The following is a 19,985-nucleotide window of genomic DNA, read 5'->3' as shown; positions in this document are numbered from 1 at the left end:
ACTAAAACGCCGATCCCCTCACACTAAAACAGTATTAACACACGGTGACGGTGTCACAAGCAGGTAAGGTTTCTCTAACATGTGATGCATGAAGAGCTGTTTCTGCTACATCTTATGTAATGGTAACTGCAAATTTTCTGATGGGTGGCGGTTAGCGTGTTGTGTGCTTTAAACGAGAGCATTGAATAGGAAACCACACACCGCTAAGGATTTAGCAAGGACCCAAGTGATGGAGCTTTGGAGCTGATGGTTAGTTCGGAATCAGCGAATGTCAAATCTAATCAGTTTTCCTTCATGTTAAAATAATAAAACCCTTTGTTACTATGAATTGTCTCTCACATAAACACACTCGCCTCTGTTATAATAGAATTAACTGACGGCTCACAGCAAGACAGCTTGGGAAAAATATCTGAACACCATTAATCATAAAGTTGTTAAACGGCGATTGGATGAATCCGTGTTACAGGTAAATTGGTATCCATAGGTACACTGGATATGACCAATTGGCCTCAAAATTCAGATTTTTGCATCTTTAGGAAAAAATCATTTATTCACACATCGGGGAGGATGTTTCTTTGTATAATTTAGCTTTTCCTTTTGCTTTTAAATAAGTTGTGTATATATAAAAAAAGGTCTCTTAACCTAACGTTGGGCAGGTGATTTTTAAAGTGTAAGATGGGTCTGGGCTGTTTAAAAGAAATGTTCCTCCCTTCATTAATCCATCACTATTCTTCCTTTATATTCAATCTCCTTTGACTATTACTGACAAAAATATCCATACCACCCAGAGTCGTGTCTGGATGTTTTTCACAGATTCCATTTTATGCACTACATCCTACTATCCATCAGATGGAACAGGGAAACTAATCACTGGCTTCCACGGATTCAGGTATATTGGTGAGGTGCAGGTTTGTTCAGAGAGTATGTGTTGGGTCCGTATTATCTAACCCTGCATACATAATGCCATGGAAATATAGCAGGGGGTTAAAAATAGCATCTATATTCTTTGTCTTTATCAAAAATATCAGGTTCACTGCAAATTGTCTCTTGCTGCTGATAATGTTTCTGCATATCGTGGCAGAATTTCTGTTTGTATGTTATCCTTATTGACATATCTGCTATAATGTGAGGAAAATTAAAGGCAGTAGGCAGGTAAGCAGAAATGGTAAAGCTCAGCTGAGGCCGTGCTTCCTAACTGTGAGTTGTCCTTGCAATTGCCTGCTCTAATTACACGTAGAATATTGCAGGGAAATGATTTAGAGTTCCTGATTTGGAAAGATTTCCACCAGGTTGGCTCTGGAACACATGAAAATGGCTAAACATAGCATTGCCACAGAAAATATGCATGTTTGATCCTGATTCTAGACAAACCTGAAATGCTCCTTATTACTTTACTCCTAATCTTAATAATTGGTTGTGTTGCTTCTGCCTGTTCCTGTAGGACCCCCCTGCATGCAGCTGCATTTGCTGAGGATGTTGCTGGACTTCAGCTGGTGATTCGCCACGGGGCAGAGATCAATGCTGTAGATACAAGTGGACGCTCTGCTCTGATGGTAGCTGCTGACAGGGGACTCAGTGGCACTGTGGGTAAGTGGGTAATCCTGGTTACTGTTGGCTGTGGATTCTTCAAGATTCTTCTGTTATTTCCCTTCAAAAAAGAGCTTTTTATTATTATTTATTTTTACAAAATGAATAGAAAACAGTGCCACCTACGGCAGAATAGGTCAAATCTGTTTCTGTTACCTTTTTAGTTAAAATGCAAATATAGACTTACTTTTATGTGACTTGTATTTATTAACTGTATGAATCATTTAAGAGTTTGTGTGGTTTTTTTAGATTATTTTTTACATTATCTACACAATTAATTGTGATTAAAACCAAATGAAATCAAATTCATTTAGGCTTCTGCACAGATTCTGCTCAATAACATGCACATGCAGGAGGCAGGTAATCCGTGAAAGACAGGAAGAACATAGACAAGTTGTCCAAGCTGATAATGCATTCAACAGCTTAAAGAAAAATGATGTCAGTGTAAAAATCCCTTATATTTCAACCCAGTTGTATACCTGCTGTTTCCTGTCTTAATGTGGTTATTGATATAAATATGTGTGTTGTGGTTGCTCCTCAGCCATCCTCCTTCACCGAGCCAAGGCTGATTTGACACTGCTGGATGAAAACAGGAACACTGCCCTGCACCTGGCCTGCAGCAAGGTACACATAGTCGAAGCAACATAATCCTGCAGCTAAAACTTCTTATTTGCATTATTAGCATGCTTCTAATAATGAAACAAGTCAAGCATGCTTTAAGGTACATTTTTCTGTCAATAGATAAGTGATGATAGATTTTCAGTGATTGATTTTATTTGTTATTTCTCTTCAGGCCCATGAGATGTGCGCTCTGCTGATTCTGGGAGAGATCCACAATCCCACTCTCATAAATGCCACCAACAGTGCTCTGCAAATGTAAGAACTTGCAAACTTTATATTTAAAGTATCATCAGAAACATCCTTCAACAGAGACCTTATGTTGTAACTAGTTTTCCTGTTATGAACACCTTTAGTAGTTCTGGCTTCCCTCTGGTTTCTATGAAAAGCAATGCTCTGTTGGAATATTTGTAGAAACATTCTCTGCTTTCTAGACTCATGTTTTATTAAAAGGACCTGTTATGTGAATTTTGCAGGCTAGTGAATGTCTTATCTGTCATTTTCTTTCCTTTTGCAGGCCCCTCCATCTTGCAGCTCGTAATGGCCTGGCTACGGTGGTGCAGGCACTGCTGAGTAGAGGAGCCACGGTGCTGGCTGTGGATGAGGAAGGTGAGAAACGTTATAGGTCCTACTGTACTTGTTTATTCTTTCTTATTCCCTGTTTTTTATACAGTACATCAACATTCTTATGCAAGTACATTTTCTGTAAACAGGGAATTTATCAGTAGCGTCTCAAATATTGGCGTTAACCTGATGTGTTCCAAAACATTGAAGGAAACCCTGATGCTGCAGTCACTCAGTGACTGCTGGGCTTTGGAGAGAACCACTTTTGTGAGTAGCTGGAGGCCAATCAAAACCTTTTGAGCACCATGTTTAAAACTCCTAAACTTGTTTTGCTTTTGATCCATATAACTTAAGACCAAAATACTGTAAAAACAAAGGATAGTTGATTATACGGTTTATAGCTGCTAAACAAATGGGTATAAAAATTAGTCATCCTACGAAAATAAAACCCCTAATGTTGTAGGTACATTTGAACAAATTTTCCACTCTTGGTCACAGGAGTGTCCCAATAAATGCTGAATTTGTTTAAAATTGGATTTAATGCCATTACTGTTTAATGTTTAGCAGCACGGTTGAATTTCTGGATGTCATTGGTGTAGTAAAGTGGCCTATTTGGTAATGGGTAGGTTCTATTTTTAGTGCAGTATTTGTTTTTGTGGCTATTGTTACTGTAAGTTGTGATACATTAACAACCTGACAGATTGTGTTTAATTAATGGTTAATGAACCGACCTTTGCACAACTAGCTGCCATGCCAAGGAGGGAGTTCAGCCTTTTGATTCAGGTGTGTTGGAGCAGGGAAGCATCAAGAATTTGCAGGACAGTGGGACTGGAGGTGCAGACCGGTGGGTCAGAGTATCGAGCAGTGAGAGTTACAATGACGTAATGACGTGGCACTTTGCTGGTTCTCTAGCTGTTCGAAACCCAGTACGTTCTTTAAATAGAACCAGTGAAGAACCAGCAGTTGCACCAACCTGGGTTTAGCCCTGTATGTTATCGTGTTTATTAGAGCACCCCAAAATGGATTTGATTGTGATGTACTCATTCTGATTGTTTTCTGTTGATCAGGCCACACCCCAGCTCTAGCCTGTGCGCCCAACAAGGATGTGGCTGACTGCCTGGCTCTGATCCTATCTACCATGAAGCCTTTCCCTCAACGGGACCCCTCCTCCTGCTCCTCTTCCTCGCCCACCATTTCCTCCTCCGCGGGTCTCAACTTGCTGAAGCACTGCGGCATCACCGCCGCCTGCTCCCCTCTGCCCAGCAATGGTCTCCACAACGGCTACGTCAAAGACCGCCACGGTGCACCAGTTGGCCTGGACGGGTGTCTGTCTGAGTGAGGTCACGTGACCTTCTCCAAACTCAGTCAGCTGCTATCAACATCATCACCACCACGGGGCGACTACCTTAAACATGGTCAAGAGGACCAGAAGAGCACCCACCCACATGTCTGTTTTCTCTGTATGTACGTGTTCGTGTGTCTGTGTGTGTGTGTGAGCGTTTGGTCTTCTCTTGAGGTGCAGTCAAACCTATTATGCAATTAGATCCCATTCCTCCATCTCCTGGTAGTGCTTAATGCAAAGAGGCAGATCACTCTACAAGGTCACTAAGATGAGGCATTCAAGATAAACACAAGCAATCTGGCCATCTCTAAATTATTTAGCCCTTTAAAGCCCAGCTGACATCATTATATAACTAACTGTCAGAGCATGATCTGTATCAACTGTCCTTTTCCTCATATCCTTCAGTAGAGAAGTCGTATCATGTTTAACCAGTAAGGTGACCTTGTAGAGGGTCGTGCAGCCTTCCCAAAAGAATGATCAAAGAGTTTTTGTTTTTTAAGCTTTTTCTTTTTCTTTTTTTTTTTGGTCTATTAGCCTAGATTTTTATGAAGGAACCACACAAGGGAAAGTCAAAGTTTTTGTTTAAGAGTGCAATGCTTTTTGTACTACAGTACAATCTGAAATTTGGAAGAAAAGAAAGGGCCATAAAGTTGTTAAATCCTTAGCTTACTCCAAACATATGGCCTAGAATTGTTTGGCTTTTTAAGATGATTTGGTAAATGTTGCTGAATTCACTAGCATGTCTCCTTCCAAAGGAGAGCCATTCTAAGGTCAACATGGCAACATCTCTACGTTCTGAGTGCTGACCCGGGTTTGCTTTGTTTTTAAGATGCTAAATAAGTGTTTGTTAAGCTAGAATGTTTCTAAGCATATAAGTTATGACCAAAGTTGATCAACACTACTATGGCTATAAATTATTTATTTGAGATGAACTGTACTGTATAGAGAAAGACAATAGATCTCGATATACCTCGTCAACTCGTTTAGCAGCTGCTTCATCTTCACCCAGGGTCCGTAGGCCTAATGTTCTCTTTTATTTTTTGTATTTCTCTTGTAGGACTTGGAGAACTGCTGTAGGATAGTGACTGACTGATGCCTTGTTTATTTCTAGATGAAGGCTTTACTAGTAATATCTGCCAACAACACCTCATCAAAGCATCTTATATCTGAGCACATAAATGAACAAGCCATTTCAATTTATTTCCCATCTCCTTAACAGTGTTTTTCCACCGAATATTTCACAATTTGAATGGCCTGATTACTGAAAGAGAGCAATCAGTCTTGTTTTTAGGCACTAATAATATTTTCTTTTGTTCTTTGATTATTTAGAGTTTTTTGTTTTTTATGCGTGTGTCTTTTAAAATTTTAAACTGGCCATTAACGTTTAAGCTCTCGCTAACGGAGTATTTCTTGGAGCTTTTGAATTTGTCTTAAGAATCTCCATCAGAGCTTCTAAGTGGTTAACAGATCCGTTCAAACCGATATTGTCTTTTTTTTTTTTTTTTTTCAATATATATTGGGCAGTTTCCAAGCAATATTTTCTTTTTGCTTTTTTGTTGAGCGTTATTAAATAGACAATCACTGTCACAAGGGCTTTTGTTTCCCTAGAATGTGTTTTGGTTTATTTTCGTTTTCATTTCTGTTACTTTACCTAAAGACTAAACGAATGGCTCTGTGCGTGTTGGGCATTTTACTGTCAGTGTCAACTTAAATGCACTGGATTGCCTTTGTGGCATCTCAAGAAATGCCTTTTGACCCATGCCTTCTATAACGCTTCATTTCAGTTGGATTGCTTGGTGGCAGAACATGACTAGCCCTGAGACGGATTATGTTGCCGCCCATTTGATAGCATCGGCATTTAACTACATTTACACCATGGGAGTTTAAAATGAATAAATGAACAAAGAAATGCTTGGCTTATCTTTACGCTTTGGCATTGTTGGTTAAACTGGGAGGTTGTATCCCTTACAAGAAGCAAACGGGGCTAAGAAGAGAAGAAGATCTTAGCTTAGGCCAATTCCTGTTTAGATTTCAGGAACAGCAGAAATCCAAAAATGTGCTTTTATTTGTGTTAATTTTGTTGCCTCCTCATCCCATTTTCTGGTATTAAGCATACTAAAGATGATTGTATCAGACCACTAGAGCTGTTGGTGACTCTTAGATGTTTTATCTATGCTATTTAGTTGTGTTAAACCATCTGACGGTGGTTAGCTTACACCGAGTCAGATGGGTCTCCTTGATGTGATAGCTTCATATCCACTGGTATTGAAGTGGCACAATTGCACACGTTAGTTTGACTGGATAAGAGAAGAGGACCTAGACTAGGCTTTGTTGTTGAATACACTTTACAAAGGAAAAATGCTTTCACCGTTGTTTATCAAACTTGATTTTTGTTTCTCAAACTGACAAATATTCTTTTCAGTGCAGCAATTTCAATGAGTTAGAGTTGTCGATTACTCCTTCATTCGGCATCGATAACTGACTGAAACAGAATGAATCTGTGAATCCCAGCCTTTGTTCTCTGATTTGAAAGGCAGTGATATTAGTTGGGGCTTTTCCACAAAATCGGTTTCAGAGCTAAACTGGTGCTGATGCTTCATCAGTACCAGTTCTTTCTTAGCACCAGCTGGGGTGAAAGAAACACTTTAGTCAGGAGGTGGAGGTAAAAACCCCTGTGCTTCAATATTAGATGATTTGCTTACTGTCTCTCAACTGTCCATCATTTATATTGATATCAGAGTTTAGGCAGGCCATTTGCCGCGTAGAGCTGCGCTTGTAGTTTATATTTTCTATCAAAAACAAACCGTTCCCAGCTTGGTTCTTGAAGTCTTTGCTATCATCAGATAGTGCTCTAATCTCTGTGTTTAACTGTTAACTGCGGCGCTGCTGGTCACATTAGTCAAAGATCACACGAATCAGAGTTGAAAAATGAGGCAGGTGATTTTCGGACCTCTGTCCGAGGAATACACACAGAAATAATGTAATTTCTGTAGTTAAACTGTCTCCGAACACCAAGATAGTCCTGAGAAAGAAAAAATAAGAGAAGATCAGGCAAAACCAACCTGGTTCTTTAAAAGAACCCATTCAGAACTAGCTCCAGCTCTGGTTGAGCACTGGAAACACTTTGGTGGAAAGCCCCCACTAGTACTGAGGGTAGGTACATACTTTTACTGTTCTCAGGATCCCTGCTAAAGCAGCAGGTCGAGTTTCTTAATTCAATCAGATCTCTTATGTCTAAATTTTTTTTTATGGGATGTTCCAAAATGAATTTTTTTTAAGACCTGGAATCCTACAGCACTTAATTACGCAGTCAGGCACGCACTTTAGTACATTCAGGTTCTAAGTGTGCAAAGTAGAGCAGATGTAATGTATGTACTTATGTTTACATGCATGTGTTGCTGCTGAATACAGGAAATGTTGATGAGAAAGGTGAAGGAAAAAAAAGCAAAAGCTGCAACTAAATTGTACTCAACAATGCATTATTTAAAAAAATTTAATTTTATATATATATATATATATATATATATATATATATATATATATATAAAAGGCTGTTTTTAAGCACTTGGGGACAGTGTCCGCTGACTTGTGTTATCTCTTCCATCACCAGCCTACTGTTAACAATGCAGACTTTGGCCCAAGTCCTGTAAAGTCAGTTGTGAGATTAAAGTGGCACCTTTAGCAGGCTTCATGAAATATTCTCCATATCCTCTCTGCCATCTGAAGGTGCTGTCAGGCCAGCCTGGTTTTGGGCAGGGATTTTTTTTAATGAGTTTTTATTGTGATGTCCTTACCTGTGTAGTTAATGGAGGTCATTGCTCTGTGTAATGACGCTTGATGTAATCTTTTTTTTTGTTTTTGTGTATTCTGATACGTGCTTTTTCTAATTTTTATTTTCCTTTTCGTGTACCAGTGATACCAGTGATTGTGCATGGAGCTAGGTCACAGCTGTGATGCAGCTGCTAATAAACAAATGGAGAATATTAAACAATATATTTGGAGTCGGAGACAGATAGCAATGAAAGGTCCAATTGTAGCAATAGCGTGTGTGTGTAACAGTGTGCAGCACAAATATTGCACTGCCATCCATTTTAGGCCAATTCAGTAAATCATAGCATCAATGCCAATGGAAGATTCAAATGCGGGTTAGATGTCATATTTTATCACAAATAAGGCCTGTTTGCCAAAATGTGTTGAGAAGGAGAGAAAGAGAGAGAGAGAGAGGAGGAGAGGAAAGCCTCTCTGTTAGCAGCAATGGATTTTATGCATATGTTCAAGCAGTTTACAGTCTGACCATCAAATCTGAGCCATGAATTTACTGACTGAAATGAATGTAGGGTCAGTTTAGAGCACGACAGTTTGCTTTCTCCCGACTTTAAACTGTTGCTTTTCATTTGTCTTGCGTAGATATGAATATACAGGTAGCATGTAGAAATATAACTCTCTACTTATTCTAATGTATGTGTAGTAGTCTTCCTGCTTTGAAGGTCTGGATATGTTTTAATCCCCCGCCCTACCCCTCCTTTAGGCATTTATAGTTGCATAATACCGTTGTGTAGATTGAAGCCTAAATACATAAAGCATACAATTGTAGATGAATTTAACATTAGCGGTCATCCATTCCATTGAGATTGCCTTACAATACAGCAAAACAAGAGGGACAAAAAAGGTCTACCATGATGATGATACATACTCATAAATAGCCTATATTTGACAAAATGCACCTAAGCTACACCCATTTAGTGCCATAGAAACCTTGATTTGCCTTTAGACACGAATCATATTTACCCGGTCAGTAACATATTCAGACGTAGACAGGATTCTTACAGTTTTGTGTTTTTCAGAGCTGCATGTCTCTAAGCCAGTTATAAAGAAAGCTATATAAACATGTGCATGAGAAATTACTACTTAAAATACAAGTATTCTGTTCAATTCCGGTGTTGGTATATTTCTATTTTATAATTGGACATTTTTTTGAAGAATATAGGTAGTCCCTTTAGTATTGACAAAGCAATCCATTGTTTGTGTGTTTTAACAAGGTGGTTTATATTGTGTTACAAAGAAGAGAAAGAGGAAAAGAAAACATTTTTGATGTCCAAAAAAAAAAAAAAAAAGCTTGGTATATACAATATAGAATTGATTTGCCTCAATGGATGTCTTGGTTTTTACTTGAAGTAAATGGCAAATTTCAATTCAACTCTGATCCACTGTTGAGCCTTTTGCCTTAAAAGCTATAACAGAAAATAAACCTGGCAGCACCCGAGACGTTACATCTGTAGAGTTATGCTACTTGCTTTGATTGCTTAAAAATTGGCAACTTTTAGGTCCCGCAGATGTCCCACCCTGAGGGGCTAGGGGTCAAGAAGCACATAGATTAATTAAAGTAGCACATAGCTCCAGGTTGCCATGGTACCAAGATTGTTTGGAGAGGTTGGGATTTTGCCATATTTTCCACTGTGAATGAATGAATTCAGAATTCACTTGTAAACACAATCAAACTATGGCTTCTCTGTTATCCAGAACCAAGTGACACTGGGAATTGACTTTGTGTACCTCAAAAAAAATAACAAATATTCAGACGAGAAGGATGCTTGTACAGCTATGCTAACAAAGGGTTAAAAAGAACTTGTGAATCCATCTTGTGGGTTGTGTAATTCTGCTTAAACCAGATCTACGCGGAAGTGTTTGATCAGCGTCGGCAGATGTCTCATGTTTCCTACCTTGCGAAAGTGCAGCTAACTGCACCTTGTACTTTTTATTGGACCTGCAGTTTTACCTCATCAGTGATTCTTTGTGCGATGATGCTGACATCGATTGTGTGGTGTTTTTTCTTTTCCCCAGAAGTCAGTCATGTAGATTACTCACAAGTAATAACAGTTTGTGTGTCTCTGACATCACCTTAGTATGTCGTATCTAATCATGCACAAGCCCCTTTTTTTTTTTTCTTTCTAACTAATAATCGGAGCGCATATTTAACCTCTTTCAACACATCTCCCGTCCTTACAATCAACAAATGAGTCTGTTATTTAGTGCAAGTCAGAGTAAAAAGGTCCAGTTTAATATCAGCTGGGACATTAAGGTAGCTATAAAACTTTACCTCTGTGAGTCAAAAAGATATAATTTCACTGTATGACCACCTTCCCAGCCTGATCAGCTGGTTATTCATTCCCTCTACCCCACCAGTAGGACCTGTGTAATACCAAGCACAGAGGTGGAACGGTGCCTTTTATTTGCTACTACCGAAAGGTACGGTCTTCCATTTGTATTTCCCAGAAGCCTTACAATGGGAAAAAAAACTAACACTGAACATGCGTGGCGGCAGAACTGAACTCCCTTTGAGCATTAGCATTTAAAGGGCATATATCATCATTTTTACAACTTTTTCTTTTTGATTGGTGTTCAGACTTGTAGCTCGCGATGTTTTGTTTTACATAGCTGAACTTGATATATATGTTTAAAAAGGAAAGAATAACAAGCACAAGGCGGCCTAGTTATGACGTTACATCTTTAACTACGAGCTCTGGGATTGATACGAGACACAACGATCCACCCAAGACAACAGTAGGGATGCTAAAGGCTTCAGGTATAATTTGAGTTCATATGGTGAATTATCCAGTGAGCAGGGTGAAGAAGTCAGGAGAAATGTTTCCTGAGAAAACCAGTACCATCTGGAATGATTGAAAACAGCTTGTTAGCATGTCTTGTTTGCCTATAATTCAGCACAATGGTCTGTGACAACTTGTGACAAAAAGTATAAACGGAAACGCTCAAATTCATGTAGCATTCAGACGCAATTTCTGACCAGCATTTTTACGCAGATGTGGTTGTATGAGTCACTTTTTATTTTACACATAATGGGTCGGTTTATTGTTTTATTGTGTGGGTTTAAGTGCACAGTAATGTTGCAGTTAAAACATTATTCCAAGGACACCATCTGTCATGCCACTAAAACTAAAAACTGTCCTTATTCATTTTCCCCACAATATAATGTTCGGCCCTAAAAAGTTACCACAAAAAATCAATTGCGTGTTGGATGGAAGGGATTTTAAAATGATGATACTCAATGGGATAGGCACCGGAACGCCACGACCCTGCCAGGTTAAGTGTGTATAGACGATGGATGGATATTCAGTCAGGCGTCAGCTGCATACACACACTTTCTTAGTCATTTGGCTCAGACACGGAGGAGAAAAAAAGTTATAGCTGAAGCTAATTCTCATGGTTTAACGAGAAGGAGCACCGCAAAGGCTTTTTTTTTTTTTTGTTGCCAAAAGTGTTTTTTATGACTTTGAAAACCAATTGAAGTAACTTATTTTGGATTATGATGTATTTAGGATTCAACATTTCAAGGATTTGTGTTTTATGGCTATAACACATGATATTTGCCCTTTAAATTTTATAATGATTCAAATTAAAACTAAAAAACCTTACTGATGGCCTCTAAATTAGCTTGGATTTTTCCACATATTTCCTGTGACCATTATGGTTGCAGAAGAAATTGCCCGTTGCTGATGCAGTTTTCTTTGGCACATCAAACGTTGAACGAATGATCAGTAAATTGAAAGCACAAATCCAAAGAAGGCACCTCGGAGCTTGGAGGGCTCTCCGAACCATAAGAAGCAAAGTAAACCAAATTTAGGCCAAGATGTAAGGGAGGGGGGAAAAAAACACTTCTTTGTTAAATGCAGAAATCAGAGGCTTGATTATTAGAAACACAGTAACTGTAGATAGACCGCTGTCTGAAACTCCAGAGCTGCTTCGGATTATTCCTCTCAACCTTCTGGGTTATTCATCTATAATTAGTAACTTCACAGTGCGAACCAAGTTGTCATCGAACTTTAGGGTGAACTGTTTGTTGTGACTGTTGCAAATTGATTGTGGCAATAGTATTGTGTTATTTAGGGTAGACTGAACTAGACGTAGGATTGCAGTTGTAGCTGTGTGCAGTGTTAACAGTGTGATCATATTCTAGAAGTGACGTAACATTTGTTGTCTTACTATGACATTAAGGCATGAAAATCTTCTGTCAAGCTGACTTCGTTTTAAAATAGATATAAGTGCAATAACCTTTTGTTTTTCATCGCTTCTTCGGTTGAGAGAAAAATAGTTACCTGCGATTCCTTTTCTTTGTGAAAGCACCAAAAGTCACTGATCTGTAGCAAATGAAGCATTTCAGTGGTCCTCTTGTTTGTATTCAGAGAGGTGTCATTTGAGAGTGAGATTGCGTTCTTAAAACTGTGATTATCATGAAAATTTTAAAGCTGGACCGTGCACAAGTTGAAAAAGTTTGACTAATTTCTTTTAGTGGAGGGACTTTGATGGTTTTGTAATTTGGATTAGACACGTTCCTTTGCATGTGTAGGTGTGTTTGTATGCATCCTCTGTTCTTCCTTTGGTAGTTTTTCTAAGAATATTTAGACTCCCTGTCTGTGATATGAGGGGAAAAAAGGAAATCTAAAATGCCTTATATTGTTTTCCATGTTAAGCATAAAGGTTTTTTGTTTTTTTTTTCATGCTCCTCTCCTTTCAGTGTGCAGCCTAAAGCTTGTACAGTTAAACACACAAGATTTATCCCCGCTCGATGGCCTGTGTGTTTTCAGAATTTGTTACTCGGAGGTCCTGTGATTGTGGTTTTAGAAAAACATTCCCCTCGACTGTGCCGTTTGTTTTCACCAGCAGAAGATGTGTTACTGGGCAGGGGGATGCGTTTACACGAAGGAAATCGATGTTCGAAACACTTTGCAGTGTTTACTGTTGATATGATTGAAACCAAGTATTCTGTGCAGGTGAAATAAGACAGCGATCTTCTGATGGAGCACCTTATTGGGCTCACCTTCTGTGAGTCCATTGTAGAAGCCGTCTTTCACCGATCTTAAATACTCTAAAGCAGAGATATATCAAAGAATTTGCCCATTAGGAGCTCCCATGAATGTGCTTTTAGCTGTAGGATGTAAATTGCATGTTTTGTGATATTTTAGTTGTGTTTGTAGTCCCTTTCATGTTTTTTTTTTTTTTTTCTTTTTTAGTCTGCTTCACTGAAGATTTTACCACCTAATTGCAACACATGAGCTTTTAACAAGACTCTATCAACTGGACTTTAAGCAGGTGTTGATCTGCTGCATAGGCAGCCTTAATTTATTGCAGATTTTGAAAATAATTGATAAATAAGCCACCTGCTTTAATGTGAGTGGCTTATCTGGGAAATATAAAAAGAGACCTTATTCGTGGAAGGACTCTGAATCAGGGCATGTGATGAATTACAATCAAATTATTACCACGATGCACCTTCACAAGCATAGGAGGAGGAAAAAGTTGGCTTGTCCACCTGACATTCCAAATTTGATTTAGTTTTTCTTCCACGGTCCTGTCTTTTCTGTTTTCGCTTTGCTTTGCTGGTGGATGAAGTGGGCACATGTGTCAACGACAGGGTTCCCTAGTTAGCATAACGCTGATTACCTCATTTACATGTCTGCAAATATACTATTCTACTGTGTTAAGGAGTTGATGCCATCACCAGCAGCGTGGTTTCCAGACCTGTGATGACAACAGGACCAATGAATTTACTCTGCTCACATTAGTCAGTTTTAGACTACCAACCTGTCTGGAAACATACGGTTGCAAGCAGAATTACATCTTTTTTAACAGGCCTAAGGGTCTTCTGAGATTTACTTCAGTTAAAATTGCTGCAGCTGCTAATCCAGTCAACATCAGCAGCAGACATGAAGCTCTACAGGTGCATCTCCATAAATAAATAAAAAATCAACAAGAAGTTCATTTATTTCAATAAATCCATTCAGGTTCCTGTGAAATATTTTAAGCTTTTATTTCTGTTAAGATAATTATGGCTTGCTGCTACTGAAAACCCCAAATTCTGTTTTTCAGACGTATTGAAGAAGACCAATGAAAAGAGATCATTCACATAGATTTCTTGGCCTACTAATTCCACTAAACAATATATGCTCTCAATACTTGCCTCACTTTTGACTTTATAAAAACACAGTGGGCCAAGACCAGCAGATGACATGGCTACCTAACTGGCTGTCAAAAATGCACACGGGATCTCTTCAACTTGTATTCTAGGCCTCTTCACCTGTCCTCCATACACTGGGTCCATTTTCTCCTTAGCCCCAGGGAAGATGCTTCTGAAGTCTTCTTTAGCGCAGGAGTGAATTAACATTAGTTGTGGCCTGTCCTGCATTTGTCTGGGTGGGATGGCCCTTGAAGATCTGATTCCAGCCGCAGTCCACGCCTTGTAAATCTGCCCCAGACTTTTAAATAAACTTTGCTTCCCAGTCCTTTTGAGACTTTGTTGTTTTTTTTTTCCTTTCACTAAACTTTCCAATTATATGCTTGTATACAGCATGAACAGTCACCTTAGTAATGACCTTTTATGGCTATTTCCTGATTAACTGAGTTTTCATTAGCTGTAAGACAACATCAAAAATAACTGACTGACATTTTTAATAATTAAATATTAAGATATTAAAGAATTTAACATTTTAATATGATTTACTGAGATGCACCTGTGTAGTCAGATTAATGTACAACTTTAATTTACATAATTGGGGTGAAAATATAACATGCAAAATTGACTGGGACGGCAGCTGTTGGCGCCATCATGGTTCAATAGCCTGGTGTATCACAAATATATAAATGTTTTAGCATTGCTTGCTATTTTGTTTTTGTTTCTTCGTAGCATTACTCCTACCTCCTTGTTTTGCAGCATTGAGTATTGTTCGTCTCTCCACCTGTTCTGGCTTTTAATAGGCCAGTTCACAGTACGGGAATACAGATTTATCACGAGCAATTGTATACTTATACATAAAGTGTGCTTGGATGTGCTGTATGTGTCTACTTGACGTTTAAAATAAAATAAAAATATTTATGAGAAGCATTTATACGACAAAATACCACTGGAATGTGAAGCCAGACAAAATGTTGTGATGCAGATTATGATAGTCTCTCCCCTTTAACATTCAGTGGTGAATGGTCAGAGGATCCATCTTTAATAAAGTAAATAATTACTTTTTTTTTTTTCAAGTTTATTTCCTTGTTTTCCTTTTCTGTGTGTGCTTTTCTGTCTAGCACTATAGTATACAATAATTCAACGTTTACAGCTTCATTTAGGCTCATGCAGTTGTACTGATATCACAGGTTGTCACGGTGAAGATGGGTAGGTGGATTTGTGATTTTGTTTGGGGGTGAGTCTGTGTCCCTCAAGCTGTTTGCCTTTGAATCCATCTGTCAACCAAATTCTAGCTACGTAGGCGTCTGTTTCTCAACACTGCCCTCGCATTTTACATCGGGTTTGACTTACAAGGGGTACAGGACAAGGTGAAAGGTTTGAGGTTTTCTGACCGGGGCCCTCCCCACCAAATACGCCCCCCACTCCCTCCACCTACTCATGCCAACACAAGAACAGGACCAGCCCCACTCCCTGTCGCCCACAGACCCACCGTCTCACCTAAAACCTCAAGCCATTCATGTTTCTGTTTTGTTTCTTCAACAATGCAATCCTGAAAGCACTTTGCCTTGTTATTCCTTTGTGTGAACATGTGAATGATAATTTGTTACAGAAATGTTAAATATGTAAAAGATCATTCACTGTTTTGGAAAAACCTGCATCTGTCTTTCTGACGTTAAAAGAAAAAAAAACAGTTTAGTGACATTAAACCTGAATCTATTTTATAAAATGTTTGCTGCAGCCAATTGGTCTTGTCATTCAGTATTGTGGCTTAGGGTTGTTTGTGTTCAATAAAGTGCTATTGCTAAATATTTCCTGGCTTTTTATTTATTTTGAGAATTTCACTATTTTTATATTGATGTTTAGTGATGTTAAAAGGTATTTGCCCACTTTTAGATTTTTTTCTTTTTTGAAGTAAAAGGTTTCAGATCATCAAACAAATTCAAAACTAGAAAATAACGGGAGTAATTATAAAATGCAGTTTTTAAATGGTTTAATTTGTTAAGGAAAAAAGGTTAAAAAAGTAATTACCCCTTAAAAATAAAGACTGGATGGTGGCAACAACTACCATCAAGCGTTTGCAATAACTGGCAATAAGTCCATTACATCCCTACCAAGGACTTTTGGTTGGGCTTTGACTAGGTCAAAAGTTTCACTACAACTCCTTCCTTTGCTTTAGCCATTCAGGGCTAGTTTGCTTTGGGCCATTGTCCTGCTGCATAACCCAAGTGTGCTGGAGTTTAGGGTCAGACATTCCCCTTCCTGATTTATTTAGCTAGAGAGCAGGATTTATGGTTTCATCAAATACAGGTCCTTCTCAAAATATTAGCATATTGTGATAAAGTTCATTATTTTCCATAATGTCATGATGAAAATTGAACATTCATATATTTTAGATTCTTTGCACACTAACTGAAATATTTCAGGTCTTTTATTGTCTTAATACGGATGATTTTGGCATACAGCTCATGAAAACCCAAAATTCCTATCTCACAAAATTAGCATATCATTAAAAGGGTCTCTAAACGAACTATGAACCTAATCATCTGAATCAACAAGTTAACTCTAAACACCTGCAAAAGATTCCTGAGGCCTTTAAAACTCCCAGCCTGGTTCATCACTCAAAACCCCAATCATGGGTAAGACTGCCGACCTGACTGCTGTCCAGAAGGCCACTATTGACACCCTCAAGCAAGAGGGTAAGACACAGAAGGAAATTTCTGAACAAATAGGCTGTTCCCAGAGTGCTGTATCAAGGCACCTCAGTGGGAAGTCTGTGGGAAGGAAAAAGTGTGGCAGAAAACGCTGCACAATGAGAAGAGGTGACCGGACCCTGAGGAAGATTGTGGAGAAGGGCCGATTCCAGACCTTGGGGGACCTGCGGAAGCAGTGGACTGAGTCTGGAGTAGAAACATCCAGAGCCACCGTGCACAGGCGTGTGCAGGAAATGGGCTACAGGTGCCGCATTCCCCAGGTCAAGCCACTTTTGAACCAAAAACAGCGGCAGAAGCGCCTGACCTGGGCTACAGAGAAGCAGCACTGGACTGTTGCTCAGTGGTCCAAAGTACTTTTTTCGGATGAAAGCAAATTCTGCATGTCATTCGGAAATCAAGGTGCCAGAGTCTGGAGGAAGACTGGTGAGAAGGAAATGCCAAAATGCCAGAAGTCCAGTGTCAAGTACCCACAGTCAGTGATGGTCCTGAGGTGCCGTGTCAGCTGCTGGTGTTGGTCCACTGTGTTTTATCAAGGGCAGGGTCAATGCAGCTAGCTATCAGGAGATTTTGGAGCACTTCATGCTTCCATCTGCTGAAAAGCTTTATGGAAATGAAGATTTCATTTTTCAGCACGACCTGGCACCTGCTCACAGTGCCAAAACCACTGGTAAATGGTTTACTGACCATGGTATCACTGTGCTCAATTGGCCTGCCAACTCTCCTGACCTGAACCCCATAGAGAATCTGTGGGATATTGTGAAGAGAACGTTGAGAGACTCAAGACCCAACACTCTGGATGAGCTAAAGGCCGCTATCGAAGCATCCTGGGCCTCCATAAGACCTCAGCAGTGCCACAGGCTGATTGCCTCCATGCCACGCCGCATTGAAGCAGTCATTTCTGCCAAAGGATTCCCGATCAAGTATTGAGTGCATAACTGTACATGATTATTTGAAGGTTGACGTTTTTTGTATTAAAAACACTTTTCTTTTATTGGTCGGATGAAATATGCTAATTTTGTGAGATAGAAATTTGGGGTTTTCATGAGCTGTATGCCAATATCATCCGTATTAAGACAATAAAAGACCTGAAATATTTCAGTTAGTGTGCAATGAATCTAAAATATATGAATGTTAAATTTTCATCATGACATTATGGAAAATAATTAACTTTATCACAATATGCTAATATTTTGAGAAGGACCTGTAGGTCCGGAAACAACAAAACGATCACGGGCCATCACACTTCTGCCACCATGTTTTACTAGAGCTCAGATGTTCTTTTTTGAACACTTTGTTAGTTCAACGCCAAATGTTACGGGACGCACATGTTCCTAAAGTTCTTTAGTCTCATCAGTTTGCACAATATTTTCTCAAAGGTCTTTGAAATCAAGATGTTTTTTGTGGCAAACGTGGGGCGAGTCTTTGTGTTCTTTATGGCCAAGAACTCTGTTGGGAAATCCCAAAAGTGCTTTTGACCTGCAACTGTAACCTAATTAAGAGTTGCAACTAATGATTGTTTTGCTAATCGATTAATCGGCTGACTATTTTTGCAATTAATCGATGAATAATCTGATAGCAAAAGGTGCTTAATCAGAATCAGAAAAGCTTTATTGCCAAGTACGTTTTTGGACATACAAGGAATTTGTTTTGGCGTAGTCAGTGCAATACAATACAAATTAAACAGTATAAACATATCTACAATATAATATAAATATATGTGCACAGTTTTAAGTGAGTGAGAGTAAGTATAGAGCAGTATAAGATGCAAGAGCAATACAACAGTGCAGATTATCAGTGTGCAAGTAAAGCAGGAGTCCAAGCTGAGCGTTAATGTAACGCATAGAGTTACAGGTTACAGGTGTCCTGTCAGCAAAAAAAAAGGGAGGGGGGGGAGAATGTCAGGGTGGTTTCCGGGCTTTGTTAACCAGGCTGGTGGCAGATGGGAAAAAACTGTTCTTGTGGCGTGAGGTTTTGGTCCGGATGGACCGCAGCCTCCTGCCAGAGGGGAGAGTCTCAAAGAGTCTGTGACCGGGGTGGGAGGGATCAGCCAGAATCTTCCCTGCCCGCTTCAGGGTCCTGGAGGTGTACAGTTCCTGGAGCGACAGTAGACTGCAGCCAATCACCTTCTCAGCAGACCGAATGACACGCTGCAGCCTGCCCTTATCCTTGGCTGTAGCAGCGGCGTACCAGATGGTGATGGAGGAGGTGAGGATGGACTCAATGATGGCTGTGTAGAAGTGCACCATCATAGTCTTTGGCAGGTTTAATTTCTTCAGCTGCCGCAGGAAGAACATCCTCTGCTGGGCTTTCTTGATGAGGGAGCTGACGTTTGGCTCCCACTTGAGATCCTGGGAGATGATGGTTCCCAAGAAGCGGAAATATTCCACACTGTCAATTGTGGAGTCACAGAGGGTGATGGGGGCAGGTGGGGCTGGGTTCTGCCTGAAGTCCACAACCATCTCCACTGTCTTTAGAGCGTTGAGCTCAAGGTTGTTCTGGCTGCACCAGTCCAACAGATGGTCCACCTCCCATCTGTACGCGGACTCGTCACCATCAGAGATGAGTCCGATCAGGGTGGTGTCGTCCGCAAACTTCAGAAGCTTGACAGACTGGTGACTGGAGGTGCAGCTGTTGGTGTACAGGGAGAAGAGCAGAGAGAGAACACAGCCTTGGGGGGAACCGGTGCTGATGGTCAGGGAGTCAGAGACGTGCTTCCCCAGCCTCATGCGCTGCTTCCTGTCAGACAGGAAGTCAGTGATCCCCTGCAGGTGGAGTCGGGCACACTCAGCTGGGAGAGCTTCTCCTGTAGCAGAACTGGGACGATGGTGTTGAAGGCAGAGCTGAAATCCACAAACAGGATCCTGGCATAGGTTCCTGTGGACTCCAGGTGCCGGAGGATGAAGTGAAGGGCTAGGTTGACTGCATCATCTACAGACCTGTTGGCTCTGTAGGCAAACTGCAGGGGGTCCAGGAGGGGGTTGGTGATGTCTTTTAGGTGTGAGAGCACAAGGCGCTCAAAGGACTTCATCACTACAGAGGTCAGGGCGACGGGTCTGAAGTCATTAAGCCCTGTGGTCCTTGGCTTCTTGGGGACAGGGACGATGGTGGAGGACTCGAAGCAGGCTGGCACATGACATGTCTCCAGTGAGGTGTTAAAAATATCTGTGAAGACTGGAGACAGCTGATCAGCACAGTG

General features: G+C 40.0%; 1 protein-coding gene across 1 annotated transcript in view; it reads left to right on the top strand.

Moving 5' to 3' along the window:
- ankrd52a (ankyrin repeat domain 52a) overlaps window positions 1–15,886 on the top strand; it is a 30,069-nt gene extending 14,183 nt beyond the window's left edge. The window contains exons 24-28 of the mRNA XM_047346740.1: window positions 1,442–1,587; window positions 2,129–2,211; window positions 2,381–2,463; window positions 2,723–2,814; window positions 3,837–15,886. Of these exons, the coding sequence (XP_047202696.1) occupies window positions 1,442–1,587; window positions 2,129–2,211; window positions 2,381–2,463; window positions 2,723–2,814; window positions 3,837–4,108 (676 nt within the window). The 3' untranslated portion in view covers window positions 4,109–15,886. The remainder of the gene's footprint in view (window positions 1–1,441; window positions 1,588–2,128; window positions 2,212–2,380; window positions 2,464–2,722; window positions 2,815–3,836) is intronic.
- Window positions 15,887–19,985: the final 4,099 nt, after the last annotated feature.

This window comes from Girardinichthys multiradiatus, chromosome 1 (genome assembly GCF_021462225.1).
Source record: "Girardinichthys multiradiatus isolate DD_20200921_A chromosome 1, DD_fGirMul_XY1, whole genome shotgun sequence".
In the NCBI taxonomy this organism is placed as follows: Eukaryota; Metazoa; Chordata; class Actinopteri; order Cyprinodontiformes; family Goodeidae; genus Girardinichthys; species Girardinichthys multiradiatus.
Note: the sequence above shows the minus strand (reverse complement) of the source record. Positions and strands in the feature narration are given on the sequence as shown.